This window comes from Dendrobates tinctorius, unplaced genomic scaffold, assembly GCF_039654945.1.
Source record: "Dendrobates tinctorius isolate UK_male_01 unplaced genomic scaffold, ASM3965494v1 ptg000202l, whole genome shotgun sequence".
NCBI lineage: Eukaryota > Metazoa > Chordata > Amphibia > Anura > Dendrobatidae > Dendrobates > Dendrobates tinctorius.
Window position 1 is genome coordinate 795,349 of NW_027361869.1, and position 22,113 is coordinate 817,461.

At 45.2% G+C, this 22,113-nt stretch overlaps 1 protein-coding gene across 1 annotated transcript in view; it reads right to left on the bottom strand.

Moving 5' to 3' along the window:
* ADCY9 (adenylate cyclase 9) overlaps nt 1-22,113 on the bottom strand; it is a 97,123-nt gene that overhangs the window by 18,549 nt on the left and 56,461 nt on the right. Inside the window, exons 2-7 of the mRNA XM_073553528.1 lie at nt 9,671-9,861; nt 7,885-7,986; nt 7,384-7,604; nt 1,198-1,300; nt 877-1,085; nt 599-758 (exon numbers count right to left, since the gene is read on the bottom strand). Of these exons, the coding sequence (XP_073409629.1) occupies nt 599-758; nt 877-1,085; nt 1,198-1,300; nt 7,384-7,604; nt 7,885-7,986; nt 9,671-9,861 (986 nt within the window). The remainder of the gene's footprint in view (nt 1-598; nt 759-876; nt 1,086-1,197; nt 1,301-7,383; nt 7,605-7,884; nt 7,987-9,670; nt 9,862-22,113) is intronic.

A 22,113-nucleotide genomic window follows, 5' to 3' on the forward strand; every position in this document is an offset into this window, starting at 1 on the left:
ACACTGGGCCCCCATGGTCAGGGGTGCCACTTCCAACTGTACCCATGTTCCCAGGACCCATATATAATTGCAAAGCTTTGGTAGACCAGGGAGCCTATGGCCATGTTTTGTAAGCATTGCTGCTGGCCACCTCTACAGCAGCACTTAATCTGCCCAGCTTCTTCACTAGTACTCTCCTAGTCATTGCAGACAAGGGAATTATGCAAGGTAGTAGAATTCTCCAAATTGAGGATGCTTCACCACCTAAATCCAAGAGGCAAAGCCAATCAACATAGTCTTTTATTTTCCACCATACTATATTTTTTTTAATGGTAAGTTGTGTAATACCAATGGATGCACAGACTAGAGTGCGATATCCAATGCGGCTTCTATGGGAAACCTGGTCCCATCCTATCCGCTGATATTGGATGCTGAGAACCATGAAAGGACTCCATAGATATGAGAAGGGGGAAACAAAAAAACAAATTGAACTGGTTGGTCGTAGTTGACATTACCCAACTTCTTAAAGGGATGGAGCATGTTATTCCTTGCTATGGGCCCTGTTTTCTCTATGTGGGCCCCTCAGGGTCAATGTTTGTGTAAGAGACCGTATTCATACATGTGCGTTGGTATAGAAGTCCTGGGTCAAGTAGGAGAAGACGACAGCTGCAGGGAGAGACACAAGCACAGTGCCAATCAGATGACGTGGAAGCCAACCAGAGATGATCTCCAGGAGCCGTCTGGTACACAGGAACATGTCCTCCAGGTAGAATGCCATCCTTCAACGTGTACAGAAGAAAAGGGATAAAGCAATTAAACCTTTGCGTCACTTTTAACGTAAACAAACATTTTCATATCTCCACCCACGAGGATCTAGTTCATTGACTTTTCACCTACCTGACGGAAACAAGCAAGGAGAGGAATCCCAGGAGGCCGCAGACGGCTAGCACCACAAGTGGCGGCGTCGGGGGATATACAGGCACTGTACCCGGCTTCAAGAAGCAAGTGATGGACAGGAGGGCGAATATAAAAAATGAGAGGAACACATCAAGCAAGGAGCTGAACGTGGCACTGGCAAAGGTCTTCACCGGACCCATGCGCATCACCTGGAGACAAATCATAAAAACATGATGGAAAGAGTCATATCCTATAGGTGCCCACATAGATCATTGCCAACCGTGCAAATTAAGAGCATCTTTAGGTTCTGCAAACTACTACCTCCTCCTGGTAGCTCGCTCGATATGAGGTTTCCAGCTCCTTGTCTTGAAAGTTCAGGCTCCAGCGGTTAATGGGCGGCTTGAAGAAATAATCCTTCATTAAGCTGGAAGGAAAGAATTGGTCAAAGTGAGACGTCTTTGATGTGTCAAGAAATTATCTCCAGTCTTGACTCTGACCACACTATCTACGCTTTTATATATTTTTTTTTACATCATTTTTAAGTTGTTTTTTATTAATTTGTCTGTTTTATTACATAGTTACATTCCCATTCAGTAACCTCTTTCCAGTTCTTGGAGCCTTCCTTACCTTATACAGTTAGTCGTTCCTAGACCAATGTGTCTTCCGCTTCCTTTACTGACAGTTTTCTTAGAGTCTTATGCTTAGTATCTTTTTGGAGATTTTCCATTTAGTTGTTTGTGTTAAATTACTATATTCCTAATTAATTAACAAGTGCAGATGCTGCTGGGATCACACGGCTTTACCAACTAGTAAGCTACAGAGACACAGAAGAACTTGCCATCTATCTATCCATCCATCCATCAATCAGCAGGGAAGAAGTAAAGGTCGGCAGTCATTTAAATCTGCTCCTATTCTGCCACCTAGTGAAGTGAATGAAGCTAGCTAGGAATAGTGGATTCCAGAAGCGACACCTTATTAAAAACAAGATTAATTTACTTAAAAAACAAAACTGTGAAAACTTGCGCTAATGTGTGTACCCTAAAGATAAAAGCTGCAAACCAGAAGGCATGGAGCAGAGTTAGTGAAATGTGTCCCAAAGCAGAACAAGGCAAAGAATGAATTACCTTTCTGTAATCAGAAGTGGCATGAAAAGGCGGTAATCCCAGAGGTGATTCTTTGTGAGCAAGGTATATGAAGGTCCTTCTCATATGTAGTCCATGGCCAAACGGTTCCTGATATCCTGGATAAAAGTGAGCAGGATTTTGCTAAAAGACGATGTCCCGGCCGGTGACTAACGCCTATCTGTAGCTCTGCAGCGGCCGCCTGTATGTGGTGCAGACGCCGCGTCAGAGGGCAAGCCTGCAAGGTGCAGAGACGCTGCAGGACCTTGTGTGACGTCACAGTCAAGTGATGAATCACGTGACAGGCTGTGGAGCGCTATGGAGCGCTCAGGGAGCCAAAAAGAATATCCTACGCGTTTCGGAATTCTCGGATTCCTTCCTCAGGGATGGCCCCATAGAGCACAGATTACTCTTATATATCCTGCATCACTTTAAAAGCAAATAATTCAATTTCGCTGTTTAGACCGTTTGGAATCAAGGTGTCCAATTCAAATATCCATCTGCTCTCTTCCCTGGACATTTGGTGTATAAAGTTTCCCTTCCTCCAACTTTTATTAACCACTTTAATCCCAGTAAATTTAGTATCCTTTATAGAACCACCATGATGTACTAAATAGCGGTTAGAGAGGGAGTGACCTGTGAATTTCTCACAAATGTTCTGCAGATGTTCCCGAATCCTGACATGAAGCGGACGTATAGTGCGCCCTACATATAATTTTCCACAGGGACATGTTATACAATATATCACCCCCTTCGTGTCGCATGTGATGAAGTCCTTGATTGCAACTTCTGTGGATCCATTAGTAATCGAAAACTGTTTCTTATTACCCAATTTCCTGCAGGGCGCACATTTCCTACAGGGAAAGAAGCCATGTGGGTGTTGCTGTAGATGGTGGTTGGAAGCCATTATAGGGTTTAAAATGGAAGGGGCTATCATGTTTCCCAAGTTATTCGCCCTTCTAAAAATAAACCTCGGATAAACTGGTAATGCCTCCCCAATAACTTTATCGTTTCTCAATATTCTCCAATGTTTGTTTATAATTTTTTTTAAAAATGTTACTATTAGCATTATATTCCTCCATAATGGTGTTTTCGTTTTTTCTTATTTTGTGTCTAAGTAGCTGTTCACGTGGTATGTTACCTATTAAGTCCCTGGTTTTTTGTAGGGACTGAATGTCATACCCTTTTTGACAAAATTTTTAAGTTAAGGTGTCGGCCTCATCGTTATAGTCTTTCATCCTGGAGCAATTCCTATGGGCTCGTATAAATTGGCTCTTTGGAATGTTAAGGAGCCAACTTGGGAGGTGGCAACTATCTAAGGAAATATAGTTATTAGAATCCGTAGGTTTATGGAATAATTGTGTCTGAATAGTATTACCGTCTATAAAAAATTTTAAATCTAAAAAATTAACTTCTTTGGAGCTGGTGGTAGCCGTGAAATTTAAAAAATAACTATTTTTATTTAATTCATTGATAAAATCCATTATTAAGATAGGCCCACCAGACCATATAAAAACAACGTCATCAATGAAGTGTTTCCATAGTACCAGGTTCGCCCTTAAGTTGCCATCAGGAAAAATAGTTTCTTGCTCCCACATGCCGACATATAAATTTACATAACTAGGCACGAACCTGGTACCCATCGCGGTCCCCCCCTGCTGGGAGTAGTAGTGCGCTCCAAATCTGAAGTAGTTGTGAGTATAAAATCAATACATTCCACAATAAAAGAAATTTGGTCATTGGGTAAAAAATTAGCTTTTGTCAGAAAAATTTTTGCAGATTTACATCCCTTTCCATGCTGGATTATAGTGTATAAGGAAGTAATGCCCAGAGTCTCTAAAATAAAATGTTCTTTCCACTCTATAGTCTGTAAAATTTGTAAGACATGAGTACTGTTTTTTAGATATGCCGGGAGTGTGGGAACTAATTTCTGCAAATAACAGTCCACAAATTTAGAAAGATTGGCTGTTAAGCCACCTATTGCCCATATTATTGGTCTTCCAGGAGGATTGGTCAGGCTTTTGTGTACCTTAGGGAGATAGTAAAAATATGGGACTCTGGGATGGGTAGTGTTGATGAAATCAAACTCATCCTTTCTCAAAAAACCTTTGTCAAGTCCATCTTTTATTAAACATTGTATTTCTGCAAGATAACTGTCTGATGGATCATTATCCAATAGTCTGTAGGTGCGAGTATCAGACAATATACGTAGAGACTCTTTTTCATAGTCAGCAGAGTTCAAAATGACTATGCTCCCGCCTTTATCTGCTGGTCTTATTGTAATTTCAGGATTCTCTAGAAGTCGCCTAATGGCTCTACGTTCTCTATTAGATAAGTTGTATTTAAATTTTGCACACCTTTTATCGGAGATGCTTCTGATATCATGCACAACATTATTCTGAAATGCCTCAAAGGCCTCCGAATTGGAATAAAATTCGATTTCTTTTTTAAAGAGGTGTGTTGGTATGGATCTTTAGATTCCATCATGCCATCAGGATTGCTGATGGTAACTCTTTTTTTCATATAATATTTTTTAATAGCTAATCTTCTCATAAAGGATTTAATTCCTATAAAGGCCTGAAATCGATCAAACTTAGCACTAGGAGCATGCTTCAGGCCTTTATTCAATAAGCTCCTCTCATTCTCATCCAAAATGTGATTACTAAGATTAAAAATCTTTTGTTCTGAGTGGACTAGTTGATTCTCCGATGATTGTTGTCTATTCTTTTTTTTGGTAAGTTTCCCGCCCCTACATCCCCTTTGCCGTCTTTTCTTTGGCCTACCTGAAAAAACGGAAGGTGGCTTTGTTTGGTTTTTGGTTTAGATTTTTTGGCAAGGGTAGCTACATTATTTGTCATTAAAGATTGATTGACGTGGTTGTTACTAGAGGTAGAAGGAAGGTTTTCCATATTATCGAGTGATGAGAATCTATTCTGAGCAGAGATAGGCGGTGCTGGTGTGGATATAGCTAATGCTGTGTCTGGAGGTTGGGCATTCTCTACGTTAGAATCCATACTTTGTGTATGATTAGTATTAGGATTCATAGAATCATAGAATCATAGAATCGTAGAGTTGGAAGGGACCTCCAGGGCCATCTGGTCCAACCCCCTGCTCAAAGCAGGATTCACTAAATCATCCCAGTCAGATGTCTGTCCAGCCTCTGTTTGAAGACTTCCATTGAAGGAGAACTCACCACTTCTCGTGGCAGCCTGTTCCACTCATTGATCACTCTAACTGTCAAAAAGTTTTTTCTAATATCTAATCTGTGTCTCCTCCCCTTCAGTTTCATCCCATTGCTTCTAGTCTTTCCTTGTGCAAATGAGAATAAAGTTGATCCTTCTACAATGTGACAGCCCTTTAGATATTTGTAGACAGCTATTAAGTCTCCTCTCAGTCTGATATGGATTGTCCATATCAGAAATAAGGCCGGTTTCACATTTGCATTAAAGGCTGCAGCGTCGGCCTGCGCACGGCCACCACTAAGCCCCGCCCCCTGCCGCGCCTTCGCCGGTAGCTCCGCCTCCGGGCGCATGACGCTGCATGCGTCATGCGTCCCCTATCTTTATCACTGAGGACGCAGGCCGTGCGCAGTATGCGTTTTGGCGGTGCCTGCGTCCTTTTGACGGTGCGCCAACCAGCGCCAAACGCAACCTGTTGCAATTTGGTTGCGCTCGGCGCACCGTCAAAAGGACGCAGGCGCCGCCAAACGCATACTGCGCATGGCCTGCGTCCTCAGTGATAAAGATAGGGGACGCATTACGCATGCAGCATCATGCGCCCGGAGGCGGAGCTACCGGCGGAGGCACGGCAGGGGGCGGGGCCGACGCTGCGGCCTTTAACGCAAATGTGAAACCGGCCTTAGGTGAATCAAAAATCTCTCACTAGAAGTTAGAAGGGAGTTCTCACCCCCTTGTATTTCATCCAAGGTCACTAATGGGCTATATGGTCTGGGAGAATGGTAATTCTCACCAACAAAGGAGTTTGTACTTGAAAGGATTGGATAATGTAATCGTGTGGAGTGGAGTTGACTAACAGGATTATCAGATAGCAAGTCCCTCCCAAATTGTTTCTTTTTGTTTTCTATGATCTCTCTTTCTTTTATATGTATTCTTTTCCGTATATTTGCGGAGAGATGGATAATTTCAGGGTACAGTTCATATGGTTATATTACTTCAAATAATTTGGATATTTCATCCCTAATTTTGATTAAACCATTTTTCCTTTTATCTATAATAAAAGATTCTGTTTTTTTAGAGAATTCTTTAAACATAGCATCCCACTCAGCTAATGCATTGCCATCACCAATATCCCCTGAAAGAGGCTTGTAAACTGTAAGATCTTTAGGTGTACTATTAAATGACAAATACCTTCTCCAATGTGTCTATTTCCCACAAGTCCCTCATTTCTTTAATCAGATGTTGTTCTAGTGTCTTTAGGGAATCAATAACTTTGCATAGATCTTCTTTACTAGAGAGTGCAGGTATCTCCTGATGTGGTAGAAGATATCTGGGATATCAGGAACCGTTTGGCCGTGGACTACATATGAGAAGGACCTTCATATACCTTGCTCACAAAGAATCACCTCTGGGATTACCGCCTTTTCATGCCACTTCTGATTACAGAAAGGTAATTCATTCTTTGCCTTGTCCTGTTTTTGGACACCTTTCACTAACTCTGCTCCATGCATTCTGGTTTGCAGCTTTTATTTTTAGGGTACACACATTAGCGCAAGTTTTCACAGTTTTGTTTTTTATTTTCTTTTCTGGACAAATGAAGTGGTTTTGTCCTAAAAACTTGCTGCTTTGGATTATATTTATCACGCTTAGCGCCGTTGGCTCTACATTGATTTTAAGATTAATTTACTTGTCTTCTTTAATAGCCTCCACAAAGTGGAGGCTATCTATCTATCTATTTCACCAATCAGCAGGGAGGAAGTAAAGGTCAGCAGTAATTTAAATCTGCTCCTATTCTATTGAAGTGAATGAAGCTAGCTAGGAATAGTGGATTCCAGAAGCAACACCTTATTAAAAACTACATTAATTTACTTGTCTTCTTTAATAACCTCCACAAAGTGAATGGCAGTCTTCTCTCTGATGTTTTTGAGTTAATTTACTGTATTCCTAATTAATTAACAAGTGCAAATGCTGCTGTGATCACATGGCTTTACCAAGTAGTAAGCTACAGAGACACAGAAGAGCTATCTATCTATCTATCTATCTATCTATCTATCTATCTATCTATCTATCTATCTATTTCACCAATCAGCAGGGAGGAAGTAAAGGTCAGCAGCAATTTAAATCTGCTCCTATTCTATTGAAGTGAATGAAGCTAGCTAGGAATAGTGGATTCCAGAAGCAACACCTTATTAAAAACGAGATTAATTTACCTGTCTTCTTTAATAACCTCCACAAAGTGAGCGTCAGTCTTCTCTCTGATGTTTTTGAAGCGGAGAGGGAGTAGAGCGGACTGGTCCATACTGACTCCACACCAGCGACCCTTTCCTTGAAGCATCTCGTACAAGGAAGCCTGGCTGTTGTTCAAGGTGTCTTCTGGAGGAGGGCTTAGAAGTCCATTCTGGGTTTTTACATGCCGTCCGATGGCTGTGGGCTGTGTAAGAGGAATGGGGGGGATCTTTTTTGTTAACGGGGTAGGAGAATCTGATATTTCCTCATTCAAAATTTATCTCCAGTCAACACTGAAAAACTCAGTGAAATCCATTTTCATGGCAACTAATATTATATGGGGGTCAGGAAGCTGAGATATGTGGAGCTGTTTGACAGCATCCTTGCATTGTAAAGCCACAAAACAGCTTGTGGTTGTGTTTAAGCATATTAGGGTAGATTCCCCCGCACCTTCAGAGGTCATCAATATAATGAATTTCACTTACCCGGGTGCCCCCTCCTTTCCATTCTTCTGGGGTACCATTTACAGCGGATGTTCCTTCCTCCACTCCATCTCGGACTCCAGATTCTCCACAAGAAGGACAGTTCTGACAGTAAAAAACAGTAAAATATATCAAAGTTATGTAATTTTTTTTTTTATTAAATCTACTGCTTTTATAACATATCTTCATGGGGTTTGGAGTCCTATGACCACTTCTTCCCTATACAAAGAGTTAAATGATAAAATTCTAGCTTCCTGTAGCCAACACTAGAGAGAACTCACTGCATATGGGTTACTTGTAAAAATATGTATGCAGTGAACTCCCCCTAGTGGTGGCTGTAGATCAACAAAGAGATAGTTAATTGTAAGGTTCCATCTCACCACGGGACTCATAGACAGTCACGTCAGCCTCCGTGGAAAGAACCTGTCACGAGAGTGTCACATCCCCTGGAAGATCTGGAGCAGGATGGTCATGTGGGGTAATGAATCACAGGTCTTCTTTAGAGATGGCGTGAGTTGTGTCCCATATTAAATGGATTTAGTTTCTTCTGGTGCTGAAGAGGTTAACAACCCTTTCTATGCTTGTCAGAAACATGCAGCTCCATTTCAGCTGCTTCTGATCTGGTCATTCCCTCTTCCTATAAAAACTGGTCAGACCTTCTTGTCCCTGCCAGTGAAAGATTTGTCTTCCCGTGCTGTGTGCTAAAGCTAAGTGCTTAAAGTAGAGTTGCTGTAGAGGTGTTCTGTGGTTTGCCCTAGTACGTGTGTGTTTATCTCCTGGTCCCTGTTCCCATTCAGTTTATTCCTCCCTGTCCCTATGCTTCTCCTATGGTTGGTTAGTGCTTGTGTATGATAGAGGTTTTCTGTTTTCCCTGTTTTGTCTTTGTGTCTTGTTTACCTTATATTTCTGTCCCATGCCTTATGTGGTGGGAGAGGGGACAGATCAGGGTTTAACAGGAGCATAGTAAGGTCGGAGGCTCCGGCCTCTCTACCTTCAAGACGACCCCCGGGACAGGGATCGTTACCTTCCCAGTTCCAGGGACAGTTTGAGGCCCCCCTTCCTTACTGATGACTGTCACAGCGTGACAGAACCCTACTGCCTAAAATGTAAACTATACATAAATATCATAGCAATCGGCAAAAACTGTAAAACTACCACTTTGGGGCATACTTTACATAACCTGTACTCCACTTATATTTATGGCATTTTTTCTGACATACCATATCTACTTTTGTATGTTTCCCACACAATACCGCCCTCAAGTGCACATATAATATGGACACATAATGCCTAAAAAAGCTAATGGTGAAGTCCCAACAAGAAAGGGACAAAAAAAAATCTAACTTGTTCCGACTTTTCTGCGACTTTCATGTGGCGATCGCGGTGTCCTCGGAGTCGCAATCTGACCCCACTGTGACACCGTACAGTCCAAAATGTGTTGTGCGCTCATATCGCGCAGCTCTCTGCAGGAGGCCTGGGGACATTAATAGATTGGGATTCAATGTGAGCCTCATTAAGGCTGCTCTGCCTCTCACACCCATCGGGAGAAGGGCCCGGGGGTGCTGCCACTAATTGCTGCTAATGAGGACAAAGGGTGGCAGGGGGATAGCTCCTGGGGACAATCCTTAACATCCCACAGAGATCAAACCATTAACGCTTTCCTACCAGCTGGAGATTTCAGATGACATGTGCATCATTAACCCTATATGTCCAGGGATCACTTTTTTTTAAATTCCCCTATTCGGCCATATTCCTGCGATTCACACACTGCACAGGTAGAATTACCCACCTTGAGTCTTTCCACGTGAGAGCAATGGAGAAGAGAGTCACTGGCACTGTCAGCGAAGAGACCCCCCACGCCATGAGGGGTCTGGGAGCCGCTGCCGGGGTCTGATCCCTCCTGTAATGGTAGCAAGGTCTGGGAGCAGCTGCAGCTCGGCACACGTGGTCTGCGCCCAGAGATCAGAAAGGTCTTCAGGCCTAAGGGGACAAGGGGACATTAGTCACTAAACAGTCTGTATAACCACATCAGCCGCTGCCGTAGTATGGGGCCCTGCACGGTCATGATGGCTGTACTGATGCCGATATCATGGGGGCACTCTGGTTGTCACTGATATAGGCACCTTTTGGATGGTGTTAATAGCCAGCTCTGATATGTAGGCACTATGGCTAGTTCTGTTATAGGGGCACTATGGCTAGTTCTGGTATAGGGGCGCTATGGCTAGCTCTGGTATAGGGGCACTATGGCTAGCTCTGATATAGGGGCGCTATGGCTAGCTCTGGTATAGGGGCGCTATGGCTAGCTCTGATATAGGGGCGCTATGGCTAGCTCTGATATAGGGGCACTATGGCTAGCTCTGATATAGGGGCACTATGGCTAGCTTTGATATATGGGCAAAATGGCTAGTTCTGGTATAGGGGCACTATGGCTAGCTCTGGTATAGGGGCTCTATGGCTAGCTCTGGTATAGGGGCTCTATGGCTAGTTCTGTTATAGGGGCACTATGGCTAGCTCTGGTATAGGGGCACTATGGCTAGCTCTGGTATAGGAGGCACTATGGCTAGCTCTGATATAGGGGCACTATGGCTAGCTCTGGTATAGGAGGCACTATGGTTAGCTCTGATATAGGGGCACTATGGCTAGCTCTGGTATAGGAGGCACTATGGTTAGCTCTGATATAGGGGCACTATGGCTAGCTCTGGTATAGGGGCACTATGGCTAGCTCTGGTATAGGAGGCACTATGGCTAGCTCTGATATAGGGGCACTATGGCTAGCTCTGGTATAGGAGGCACTATGGTTAGCTCTGATATAGGGGCACTATGGCTAGCTCTGGTATAGGGGCACTATGGCTAGCTCTGGTATAGGAGGCACTATGGCTAGCTCTGATATAGGGGCACTATGGTTAGCTCTGATATAGGGGCACTATGGCTAGCTCTGGTATAGGAGGCACTATGGTTAGCTCTGATATAGGGGCACTATGGCTAGCTCTGGTATAGGGGCACTATGGCTAGCTCTGGTATAGGGGCTCTATGGCTAGTTCTGTTATAGGGGCACTATGGCTAGCTCTGGTATAGGGGCACTATGGCTAGCTCTGGTATAGGAGGCACTATGGCTAGCTCTGATATAGGGGCACTATGGTTAGCTCTGGTATAGGGGCACTATGGCTAGCTCTGGTATAGGAGGCACTATGGCTAGCTCTGGTATAGGGGCGCTATGGCTAGCTCTGATATAGGGGCGCTATGGCTAGCTCTGATATAGGGGCACTATGGCTAGCTTTGATATATGGGCACTATGGCTAGTTCTGGTATAGGGGCACTATGGCTAGCTCTGGTATAGGAGGCACTATGGCTAGCTCTGGTATAGGGGCGCTATGGCTAGCTCTGATATAGGGGCGCTATGGCTAGCTCTGATATAGGGGCACTATGGCTAGCTTTGATATATGGGCACTATGGCTAGCTCTGGTATAGGGGCACTATGGCTAGCTCTGGTATAGGAGGCACTATGGCTAGCTCTGGTATAGGGGCACTATGGTTAGCTCTGGTATAGGGGCACTATGGCTAGCTCTGGTATAGGAGGCACTATGGCTAGCTCTGGTATAGGGGCGCTATGGCTAGTTCTGGTATAGGGGCACTATGGCTAGTTCTGTTATAGGGGCACTATGGCTAGCTCTGGTATAGGGACATTTTGGCTAGCTCTGTTATAGGGGCACTATGGCTAGCTCTGGTATAGGAGGCACTATGGCTAGCTCTGTTATAGGGGCTCTATGGCTAGTTCTGGTATAGGGACACTATGGCTAGTTCTGTTATAGGGGCACTATGGCTAGCTCTGGTATAGGAGGCACTATGGCTAGCTCTGGTATAGGGGCACTATGGCTAGCTCTGGTATAGGAGGCACTATGGCTAGCTCTGATATAGGGGCACTATGGTTAGCTCTGGTATAGGGGCACTATGGCTAGCTCTGGTATAGGAGGCACTATGGCTAGCTCTGGTATAGGGGCGCTATGGCTAGCTCTGATATAGGGGCGCTATGGCTAGCTCTGATATAGGGGCACTATGGCTAGCTTTGATATATGGGCACTATGGCTAGTTCTGGTATAGGGGCACTATGGCTAGCTCTGGTATAGGGGCACTATGGCTAGCTCTGGTATAGGAGGCACTATGGCTAGCTCTGGTATAGGAGGCACTATGGCTAGCTCTGGTATAGGGGCACTATGGTTAGCTCTGGTATAGGGGCACTATGGCTAGCTCTGGTATAGGAGGCACTATGGCTAGCTCTGGTATAGGGGCGCTATGGCTAGTTCTGGTATAGGGGCACTATGGCTAGTTCTGTTATAGGGGCACTATGGCTAGCTCTGGTATAGGGACATTTTGGCTAGCTCTGTTATAGGGGCACTATGGCTAGCTCTGGTATAGGGGCACTATGGTTAGCTCTGGTATAGGGGCACTATGGCTAGCTCTGGTATAGGAGGCACTATGGCTAGCTCTGGTATAGGGGCGCTATGGCTAGTTCTGGTATAGGGGCACTATGGCTAGTTCTGTTATAGGGGCACTATGGCTAGCTCTGGTATAGGGACATTTTGGCTAGCTCTGTTATAGGGGCACTATGGCTAGCTCTGGTATAGGAGGCACTATGGCTAGCTCTGTTATAGGGGCTCTATGGCTAGTTCTGGTATAGGGACACTATGGCTAGTTCTGTTATAGGGGCACTATGGCTAGCTCTGGTATAGGGGCACTTTGGCTAGTTCTGTTATAGGGGCACTATGGCTAGCTCTGATACAGGGGCACTATGGCTAGTTCTGTTGTAGGGGCACTATGGCTAGCTCTGGTATAAGGGCACTATGGCTAGCTCTGGTATAGGGGCACTATGGCTAGTTCTGTTATAGGGCCACTATGGCTAGCTCTGATATAGGGGCACTATGGCTAGATCTGGTATAAGGGCACTATGGCTATTTCTGTTATAGGGGCACTATGGCTAGCTCTGGTATAGGGGCTCTATGGCTAGTTCTGTTATAGGGGCACTATGGCTAGCTCTGCTATAGGGGCACTTTGGCTAGTTCTGTTATAGGGGCACTATGGCTAGCTCTGGTATAGGGGCTCTATGGCTAGTTGTGTTATAGAGGCACTATGGCTAGCTCTGGTATAGGGGCACTATGGCTAGCTCTGGTATAGGGGCACTATGGCTAGCTCTGATATAGGGGCACTATGGCTAGCTCTGTTATAGGGGCACTATGGCTAGCTCTGATATAGGGGCACTATGGCTAGCTCTGATATAGAGGCACTATGGCTAGCTCTGGTATAGGGGCACTATGGCTAGCTCTGCTATAGGGGCACTTTGGCTAGTTCTGTTATAGGGGCACTATGGCTAGCTCTGGTATAGGGGCTCTATGGCTAGTTGTGTTATAGAGGCACTATGGCTAGTTCTGTTATAGGGGCACTATGGCTAGCTCTGGTATAGGGGCACTATGGCTAGCTCTGATATAGGGGCACTATGGCTAGCTCTGTTATAGGGGCACTATGGCTAGCTCTGATATAGGGGCACTATGGCTAGCTCTGATATAGAGGCACTATGGCTAGCTCTGGTATAGGGGCACTATGGCTAGCTCTGGTATAGGGGCTCTATAGCTAGTTCTGTTATAGGGGCACTATGGCTGGTTCTGTTATAGGGGCACTATGGCTAGCTCTGGTATAGGGGCATTATGGCTAGCTCTGTTATAGGGGCACTATGGCTAGGTCTGGTATAGGGGCTCTATGGCTAGTTCTGGTATAGGGGCGCTATGGCTAGCTCTGGTATAAGGGCACTATGGCTATCTCTGGTATAGGGGCACTATGGCAAATTCTGTTATAGGGCCACTATGGCTAGCTCTGATATAGGGGCACTATGGCTAGCTCTGATATAGGGGCACTATGACTAGCTCTGATATAGGGGCACTATGGCTAGTTCTGGTATAGGGGCACTATGGCTAGTTCTGGTATAGGGGCACTATGGCTAGCTCTGTTATAGGGGCACTATGGCTAGCTCTGGTATAGGGGCACTATGGCTAGCTCTGGTATAGGGGCACTATGGCTAGTTCTGGTATAGGGGCACTATGGCTAGTTCTGTTATAGGGGCACTATGTCTAGCTCTGGGATAGGTACACTTTGGCTAGTTCTGTTATAGGGGCACTATGGCTAGCTCTGTTATAGGGGCACTATGGCTAGTTCTGTTATAGGGGCACTATGGCTAGTTCTGGTATAGGGGCACTATGGCTAGTTCTGTTATAGGGGCACTATGGCTAGCTCTGAAACAGGGGCACTATGGCTAGTTCTGTTGTAGGGGCACTATGGCTAGCTCTGGTATAAGGGCACTATGGCTAGCTCTGGTATAAGGGCACTATGGCTAGTTCTGTTATAGGGGCACTATGGCTAGCTCTGGTATAGGGGCACTTTGGCTAGTTCTGTTATAGGGGCACTATGGCTAGTTCTGTTGTAGGGGCACTATGGCTAGCTCTGGTATAGGTGCACTTTGGCTAGTTCTGTTATAGGGGCACTATGGCTAGTTCTGTTATAGGGGCACTATGGCTAGTTCTGTTATAGGGGCACTATGGCTAGTTCTGTTATAGGGGCACTATGGCTAGTTCTGTTATAGGGGCACTATGGCTAGTTCTGTTATAGGGGCACTATGGCTAGCTCTGGTATAGGGGCACTTTGGCTAGTTCTGTTATAGGGGCACTATGGCTAGCTCTGATACAGGGGCACTATGGCTAGTTCTGTTGTAGGTGTACTATGGCTAGCTTTGGTATAGGGGCACTATGGCTAGTTCTGTTATAGGGCCACTATGTCTAGCTCTGGTATAAGGGCACTATGGCTAGCTCTGATATAGGGGCACTATGGCTAGGTCTGTTATAGGGGCTCTATGGCTAGTTCTGTTATAGGGGCACTATGGCTAGCTCTGGTATAGGGGCTTTATGTCTAGTTCTGTTATAGGGGCACTATGGCTAGCTCTGAAATAGGGGCACTATTGCTAGTTCTGTTACAGGGGCACTATGGCTAGCTCTGGTATAAGGGCACTATGGCTAGTTCTGTTATGGAGGCACTATGGCTAGCTCTGGTATAAGGGCACTATGGCTAGCTCTGATATAGGGGCGCTATGGCTAGGTCTGTTATAGGGGCTCTATGGCTAGTTCTGTTATAGGGGCACTATGGCTAGCTCTGGTATAGGGGCTTTATGTCTAGTTCTGTTATAGGGGCACTATGGCTAGCTCTGAAATAGGGGCACTATTGCTAGTTCTGTTACAGGGGCACTATGGCTAGCTCTGGTATAAGGGCACTATGGCTAGTTCTGTTATGGAGGCACTATGGCTAGCTCTGGTATAAGGGCACTATGGCTAGCTCTGATATAGGGGTACTATGGCTAGTTCTGTTATGGAGGCACTATGGCTAGATCTGGTATAGGGGCACTTTGGCTAGTTCTGTTATAGGGGCACTATGGCTAGCTCTGGTATAGGGGCACTATGGCTAGCTCTGGTATAAGGGCGCTATGGCTAGCTCTGGTACAGGGGCTCTATGGCTAGTTCTCTTATAGGGGCTCTATGGCTAGTTCTCTTATAGAGGCACTATGGCTAGCTCTGGTATAGGGGCACTATGGCTAGCTCTGGTATAGGGGCACTATGGCTAGCTCTGGTATTAGGGCACTATGGCTAGTTCTGTTATAGGGGCACTATGGCTAGCTCTGGTATAGGGGCACTATGGCTAGTTCTGGTATAGGGGCACTATGGCTAGTTCTGTTATAGGGGCACTATGGCTAGCTCTGATACAGGGGCACTATGGCTAGTTCTGTTGTAGGGGCACTATGGCTAGCTCTGGTATAAGGGCACTATGGCTAGCTCTGGTATAAGGGCACTATGGCTAGTTCTGTTATAGGGGCACTATGGCTAGCTCTGTTATAGGGGCACTATGGCTAGTTCTGTTATAGGGGCACTATGGCTAGTTCTGGTATAGGGGCACTATGGCTAGTTCTGTTATAGGGGCACTATGGCTAGCTCTGATACAGGGGCACTATGGCTAGTTCTGTTGTAGGGGCACTATGGCTAGCTCTGGTATAAGGGCACTATGGCTAGCTCTGGTATAAGGGCACTATGGCTAGTTCTGTTATAGGGGCACTATGGCTAGCTCTGGTATAGGGGCACTTTGGCTAGTTCTGTTATAGGGGCACTATGGCTAGTTCTGTTGTAGGGGCACTATGGCTAGCTCTGGTATAGGTGCACTTTGGCTAGTTCTGTTATAGGGGCACTATGGCTAGTTCTGTTATAGGGGCACTATGGCTAGTTCTGTTATAGGGGCACTATGACTAGTTCTGTTATAGGGGCACTATGGCTAGCTCTGGTATAGGGGCACTTTGGCTAGTTCTGTTATAGGGGCACTATGGCTAGCTCTGATACAGGGGCACTATGGCTAGTTCTGTTGTAGGTGTACTATGGCTAGCTTTGGTATAGGGGCACTATGGCTAGTTCTGTTATAGGGCCACTATGTCTAGCTCTGGTATAAGGGCACTATGGCTAGCTCTGATATAGGGGCATTATGGCTAGGTCTGTTATAGGGGCTCTATGGCTAGTTCTGTTATAGGGGCACTATGGCTAGCTCTGGTATAGGGGCTTTATGTCTAGTTCTGTTATAGGGGCACTATGGCTAGCTCTGAAATAGGGGCACTATTGCTAGTTCTGTTACAGGGGCACTATGGCTAGCTCTGGTATAGGGGCACTATGGCTAGCTCTGGTATAGGGGCATTATGGCTAGTTCTGGCATAGGGGCACTATGGCTAGTTCCGGTATAGGGGCGCTATGGCTAGTTCTGTTATAGGGGCGCTATGGCTAGTTCTGTTATAGGGGCGCTATGGCTAGTTCTGTTATAGGGGCGCTATGGCTAGTTCTGTTATAGGGGCGCTATGGCTAGCTCTGGTATAGGGGCTCTATGGCTAGCTCTGATATAGGGGCACTATGGCTAGTTCTGATATAGGGGCACTATGGCTAGTTCTGATATAGGGGCACTATGGCTAGTTCTGATATAGGGGCACTATAGCTAGTTCTGATATAGGGGCACTATGGCTAGCTCTGATATAGGGGCACTATGGCTAGTTCTGATATAGGGGCACTATGGCTAGTTCTGTTAGAGGGGCACTATGGCTAGCTCTGGTATAGGGGCACTATGGCTAGCTCTGGTATAGGGGCACTATGGCTAGCTCTGGTATAGGGGCACTATGGCTAGCTCTGTTATAGGGGCACTATGGCTAGCTCTGATATAGGGGCACTATGGCTAGCTCTGGTATAGGGGCACTATGGCTAGTTCTGATATAGGGGCACTATGGCTAGCTCTGGTATAGGGGCACTATGGCTAGTTCTGATATAGGGGCACTATGGCTAGCTCTGTTATAGGGGCGCTATGGTTAACTTTGATATAGGGGCGCGATGGCTAGCTCTGATATAGGGGCACTATGGCTAGCTCTGGTATAGGGGCACTATGGCTAGTTCTGATATAGGGGCACTATGGCTAGTTCTGTTATAGGGGCGCTATGGCTAGTTCTGGTATAGGGGCACTATGGCTAGCTCTGATATAGGGGCACTATGGCTAGTTCTGTTAGAGGGGCACTATGGCTAGATCTGGTATAGGGGCACTATGGCTAGTTCTGTTAGAGGGGCACTATGGCTAGCTCTGGTATAGGGGCACTATGGCTTGCTCTGATATAGGGGCACTATGGCTAGCTCTGGTATAGGGGCACTATGGCTAGCTCTGGTATAGGGGCACTATGGCTAGCTCTGATATAGGGGCACTATGGCTAGTTCTGATATAGGGGCGCTATGGTTAACTTTGTTATAGGGGCGCTATGGTTGTCACTTTTCTGGGGACACTGTAACTAATTCTGTACTGTTAGACACTGTAAGGTCAGGGTCAGTCTCTGATGACCGCACCTGGTCGCACTGTGTGTGCTCTGTCTTTGGTCATGGCGAGCGCGTCCAGTACTCCCAGTCCTTCCATGACTATCACATGCTTTGCTCTTCGTAGACTTGGCATCAGACATGTGCTGTGTTACCCATCGGTTTACTCTTTGTATGATAAACTAATTATCTTGAGAATTACCCACAACTTTTATTAATAACGCAGAATCTCGCCGGCCGCCACATACCAGCACCGACCCCGCCATACATTGCGAGCCTTGTCAAGCAGAACAGCTGCAGTAAAAATACAACCTCAGCTATGAGGGTGCGTGCGAATGTGAGGCACAAAAATGCACATACAGTAAACTATGGGGCAGCAGCTGTGCAAGGGGCGAGCGTCGGCGTGCAGTGCCCACTATGAACAGCAGGTGGCAGCACACATTCTAGGGACGGTGCAGTCTCCTGCAGCATTTGCCAGGATCAGGCTGATCATTTGGGGTCACAAACACACAATTTGGTTCCTTTATTTTCAGGTATTTAGACCTTTACTTATGGCTTGTATGGACTGCAGTGGCATGCATTAACCCTTTTTTTTTCATTTAATACCCCAGGGGACTTGAACCTGTGTCCCGTTCTGGTAGACATCCTGGTTCCTTATATTTTATATTCTGGATCATTTTCGTTCATTTAAAAAATATGGTTGTCATAAATAGACAATCCCTTTAAATTTATACTAGTGTGTTATACATAGGTAAATTACATTATGGGTCTAAGGTAAGTGGGTACAATCTCTGTACTGTGCTATGGAGTAAGTTGGCACCATAAAGAGAGCAGGAGAAAAAAAATATGCAATAAAAATACAATAGGTATATATAATAATTCATCACTATTACTCAACAATGCTAAAATATACAGCAATCTTGTAAACACCCCCCCCCCCTAGCATTAACTAGCCCTCAGTGAAATTCCCCTTTAAGGCAAGTCTGCCCAACTGGAGCCCCTGAGACGGAGCCTTTAAGGCGTCCATTCTGGCCCACCCGCTCCCCTGAAAGCTGGATAGATTATAATAGATGACATCATGTTTCCAAGGGTATTCATCCCTCGATTACATACTCAGAACTGAAATGCAGCCGACACTATGGAAAAACCTGGACAGCGCTGCCCGCGGCGCTGCCGATATCTCAAGATTCATCTCTGTATTACAGCACAGGAACACTCAGTCCTTCCCATTTGTGCGGTATAATTCTACATTTTCCTGTCTTAAAGGGAAATGTAGGATTATTTAAATATGTTACTTTTTTACCCGTTGTAAAAGCCGCTGTTCTCCTGAATCCGATGATGTTTTTCTTTTGTTCCTGCGCCTCTCCGTTCCCGAGATATTGCCCTTTCTTCCCTGCGTGTAAATTTAGTCTCGTTGGCCAAGTGGTCGTGGTCTTCATTCCTCCTATGTGGGCGTCGTCTTCAGTCCCACGCCTACTTGGCAAATAAGACTTCAATTATATACAGGGAGAAAGAGGCCATATCTCAGGAACGGAGAGGCGCAGGAACAAAAGAAAAACAACGTCGGATTCAGGAGAACAGCGGCATTTATTTTAGGTGGAGAGAATTACATTTTTATTGCGAGTGATAAATCTTATTTAAGACTCTAATTATTTTGAAGCCATTCACTTTACTAGACCAAAGCCTAAGTGCAAGGCCATGCCTGGTAACAATGGATGCCTGTAGGTTTGTATAGCACTGCACCTGTTTACTGACGGTAATCAGCCATCTTAAAGATAAATAGCTGATTTTTTTTTAACATAAGACCAATCCCCAGGCGGCCATACTTACTATCCCATTACTTGATACCACATGAGGGGTGGCCCGGTCAGATAAAGTACAAAGCTGCTTGTGAAGTTTCGCCAGAGAACAGGCAACATCCACCTCATTATATCTTGTACTCTGAGAGCAGGATCATCCTTACTTAATAGAAATCATGAAGTGAAGAGACGTCGAGTGTAAATCACACCTAGGCCGTAAATTGTACATGTACGGGAACAAGACCAAGAAGTCTGCACCACATCGTCAGTAAGTGTCAGTAAGTAATGTGTGAGGAGAGGTTGTCAGTTCCCTTCCCTCACACAGGAGAAAGGAACAGGGTAATGTTTGAATCCTGTCACTTGCTGCAAAAAAATTATGGGCCCTATAGGAGTTGTTCTTTTTCAGGAACGTGGAAAACCAAACTGTGTAAAATAACAAACTCAGACGATACCCACCCTCACCGAGTCCACCTGATCCTGAGTAACCTCCTGTATTATACCCCAGAGCTGCACTCACTATTCTGCTGGTGCAGTCACTGTGTACATACATTACATTACTGATCCTGAGTTACATCCTGTATTATACCCCAGAGCTGCACTCACTATTCTGCTGGTGCAGTCACTGTGTACATACATTACATTACTGATCCTGTACTGATCAGCAGAATAGTGAGTGCAGCTCTGGAGTATAATACAGGATGTAACTCAGGATCAGTAATGTAATGTATGTACACAGTGACTGCACCAGCAGAATAGTGAGTGCAGCTCTGGGGTATAATACAGGATGTAACTCAGGATCAGTAATGTAATGTATGTACACAGTGACTGTACCAGCAGAATAGTGAGTGCAGCTTTGGAGTATAATACAGGATGTAACTCAGGATCAGTAATGTAATGTATGTACACAGTGACTGCACCAGCAGAATAGTGAGTGCAGCTCTGGAGTATAATACAGGATGTAACCCAGGATCAGTAATGTAATGTATGTACACAGTGACTGCACCAGCAGAATAGTGAGTGCAGCTCTGGAGTATAATACAGGATGTAACTCAGGATCAGTAATGTAATGTGTGTACACAGTGACTCCACCAGCAGAATAGTGAGCGCAGCTCTGGAGTATAATACAGGATGCAACTCAGGATCAGTAATGTATGTACAGAGTGACTGCACCAGCAGAATAGTGAGTGCAGCTCTGGGGTATAATACAGGATGTAACTCAGGATCAGTAATGTAATGTATGTACACAGTGACTCCACCAGCAGAATAGTGAGTGCAGCTCTGGGGTATAATACAGGATGTAACTCAGGATCAGTAATGTAATGTATGTACACAGTGACTTCACCAGCAGAAGAGTGAGCACAGCTCTGGAGGATAATACAGGATGTAACTCAGGATCAGTAATGTAATATATGTACACAGTGACTCCACCAGCAGAATAGTGAGTGCAGCTCTGGGGTATAATACAGAATGTAACTCAGGATCAGGAATGTAATGTATGTACAGAGTGACTGCACCAGCAGAATAGTGAGTGCAGCTCTGGGGTATAATACAGGCTGTAACTCAGGATCAGTAATGTAATGTATGTACACAGTGACTCCACCAGCAGAATAGTGAGTGCAGCTCTGGAGTATAATACAGGATGCAACTCAGGATCAGTAATGTATGTACAGAGTGACTGCACCAGCAGAATAGTGAGTGCAGCTCTGGGGTATAATACAGGATGTAACTCAGGATCAGTAATGTAATATATGTACACAGTGACTCCACCAGCAGAATAGTGAGTGCAGCTCTGGGGTATAATACAGGATGTAACTCAGGATCAGTAATGTAATGTATGTACACAGTGATTGCACCAGCAGAATAGTGAGTGAAGCTCTGGAGTATAATACAGGATGTAACTCAGTATCAGTAAAGTAATGTATGTACACAGTGACTGCACCAGCAGAATAGTGAGTGCAGCTCTGGAGTATAATACAGGATGTAACTCAGGATCAGTACAGGATCAGTAATGTAATGTATGCACACAGTGACTGCACCAGCAGAATAGTGCGTGCAGCTCTCGGGTATAATACAGGATCAGTAATGTAATGTACTGTATGTACACAGTGACTGCACCAGCAGAATAGTGAGTGCAGCTCTGGAGTATAATAACTCAGGATGTAACTCAGGATCAGTAAAGTAATGTATGTACACAGTGACTCCACCAGCAGAATAGTGAGTGCAGCTCTGGGGTATAATACAGGATGTAACTCAGGATCAGTAATGTAATGTATGTACACAGTGACTTCACCAGCAGAAGAGTGAGCACAGCTCTGGAGGATAATACAGGATGTAACTCAGGATCAGTAATGTAATATATGTACACAGTGACTCCACCAGCAGAATAGTGAGTGCAGCTCTGGGGTATAATACAGAATGTAACTCAGGATCAGTAATGTAATGTATGTACAGTACATAGGGACTCCACCAGCAGAATAGTGAGTGCAGCTCTGGAGTCAGGATGTAACTCAGGATCAGTACAGGAT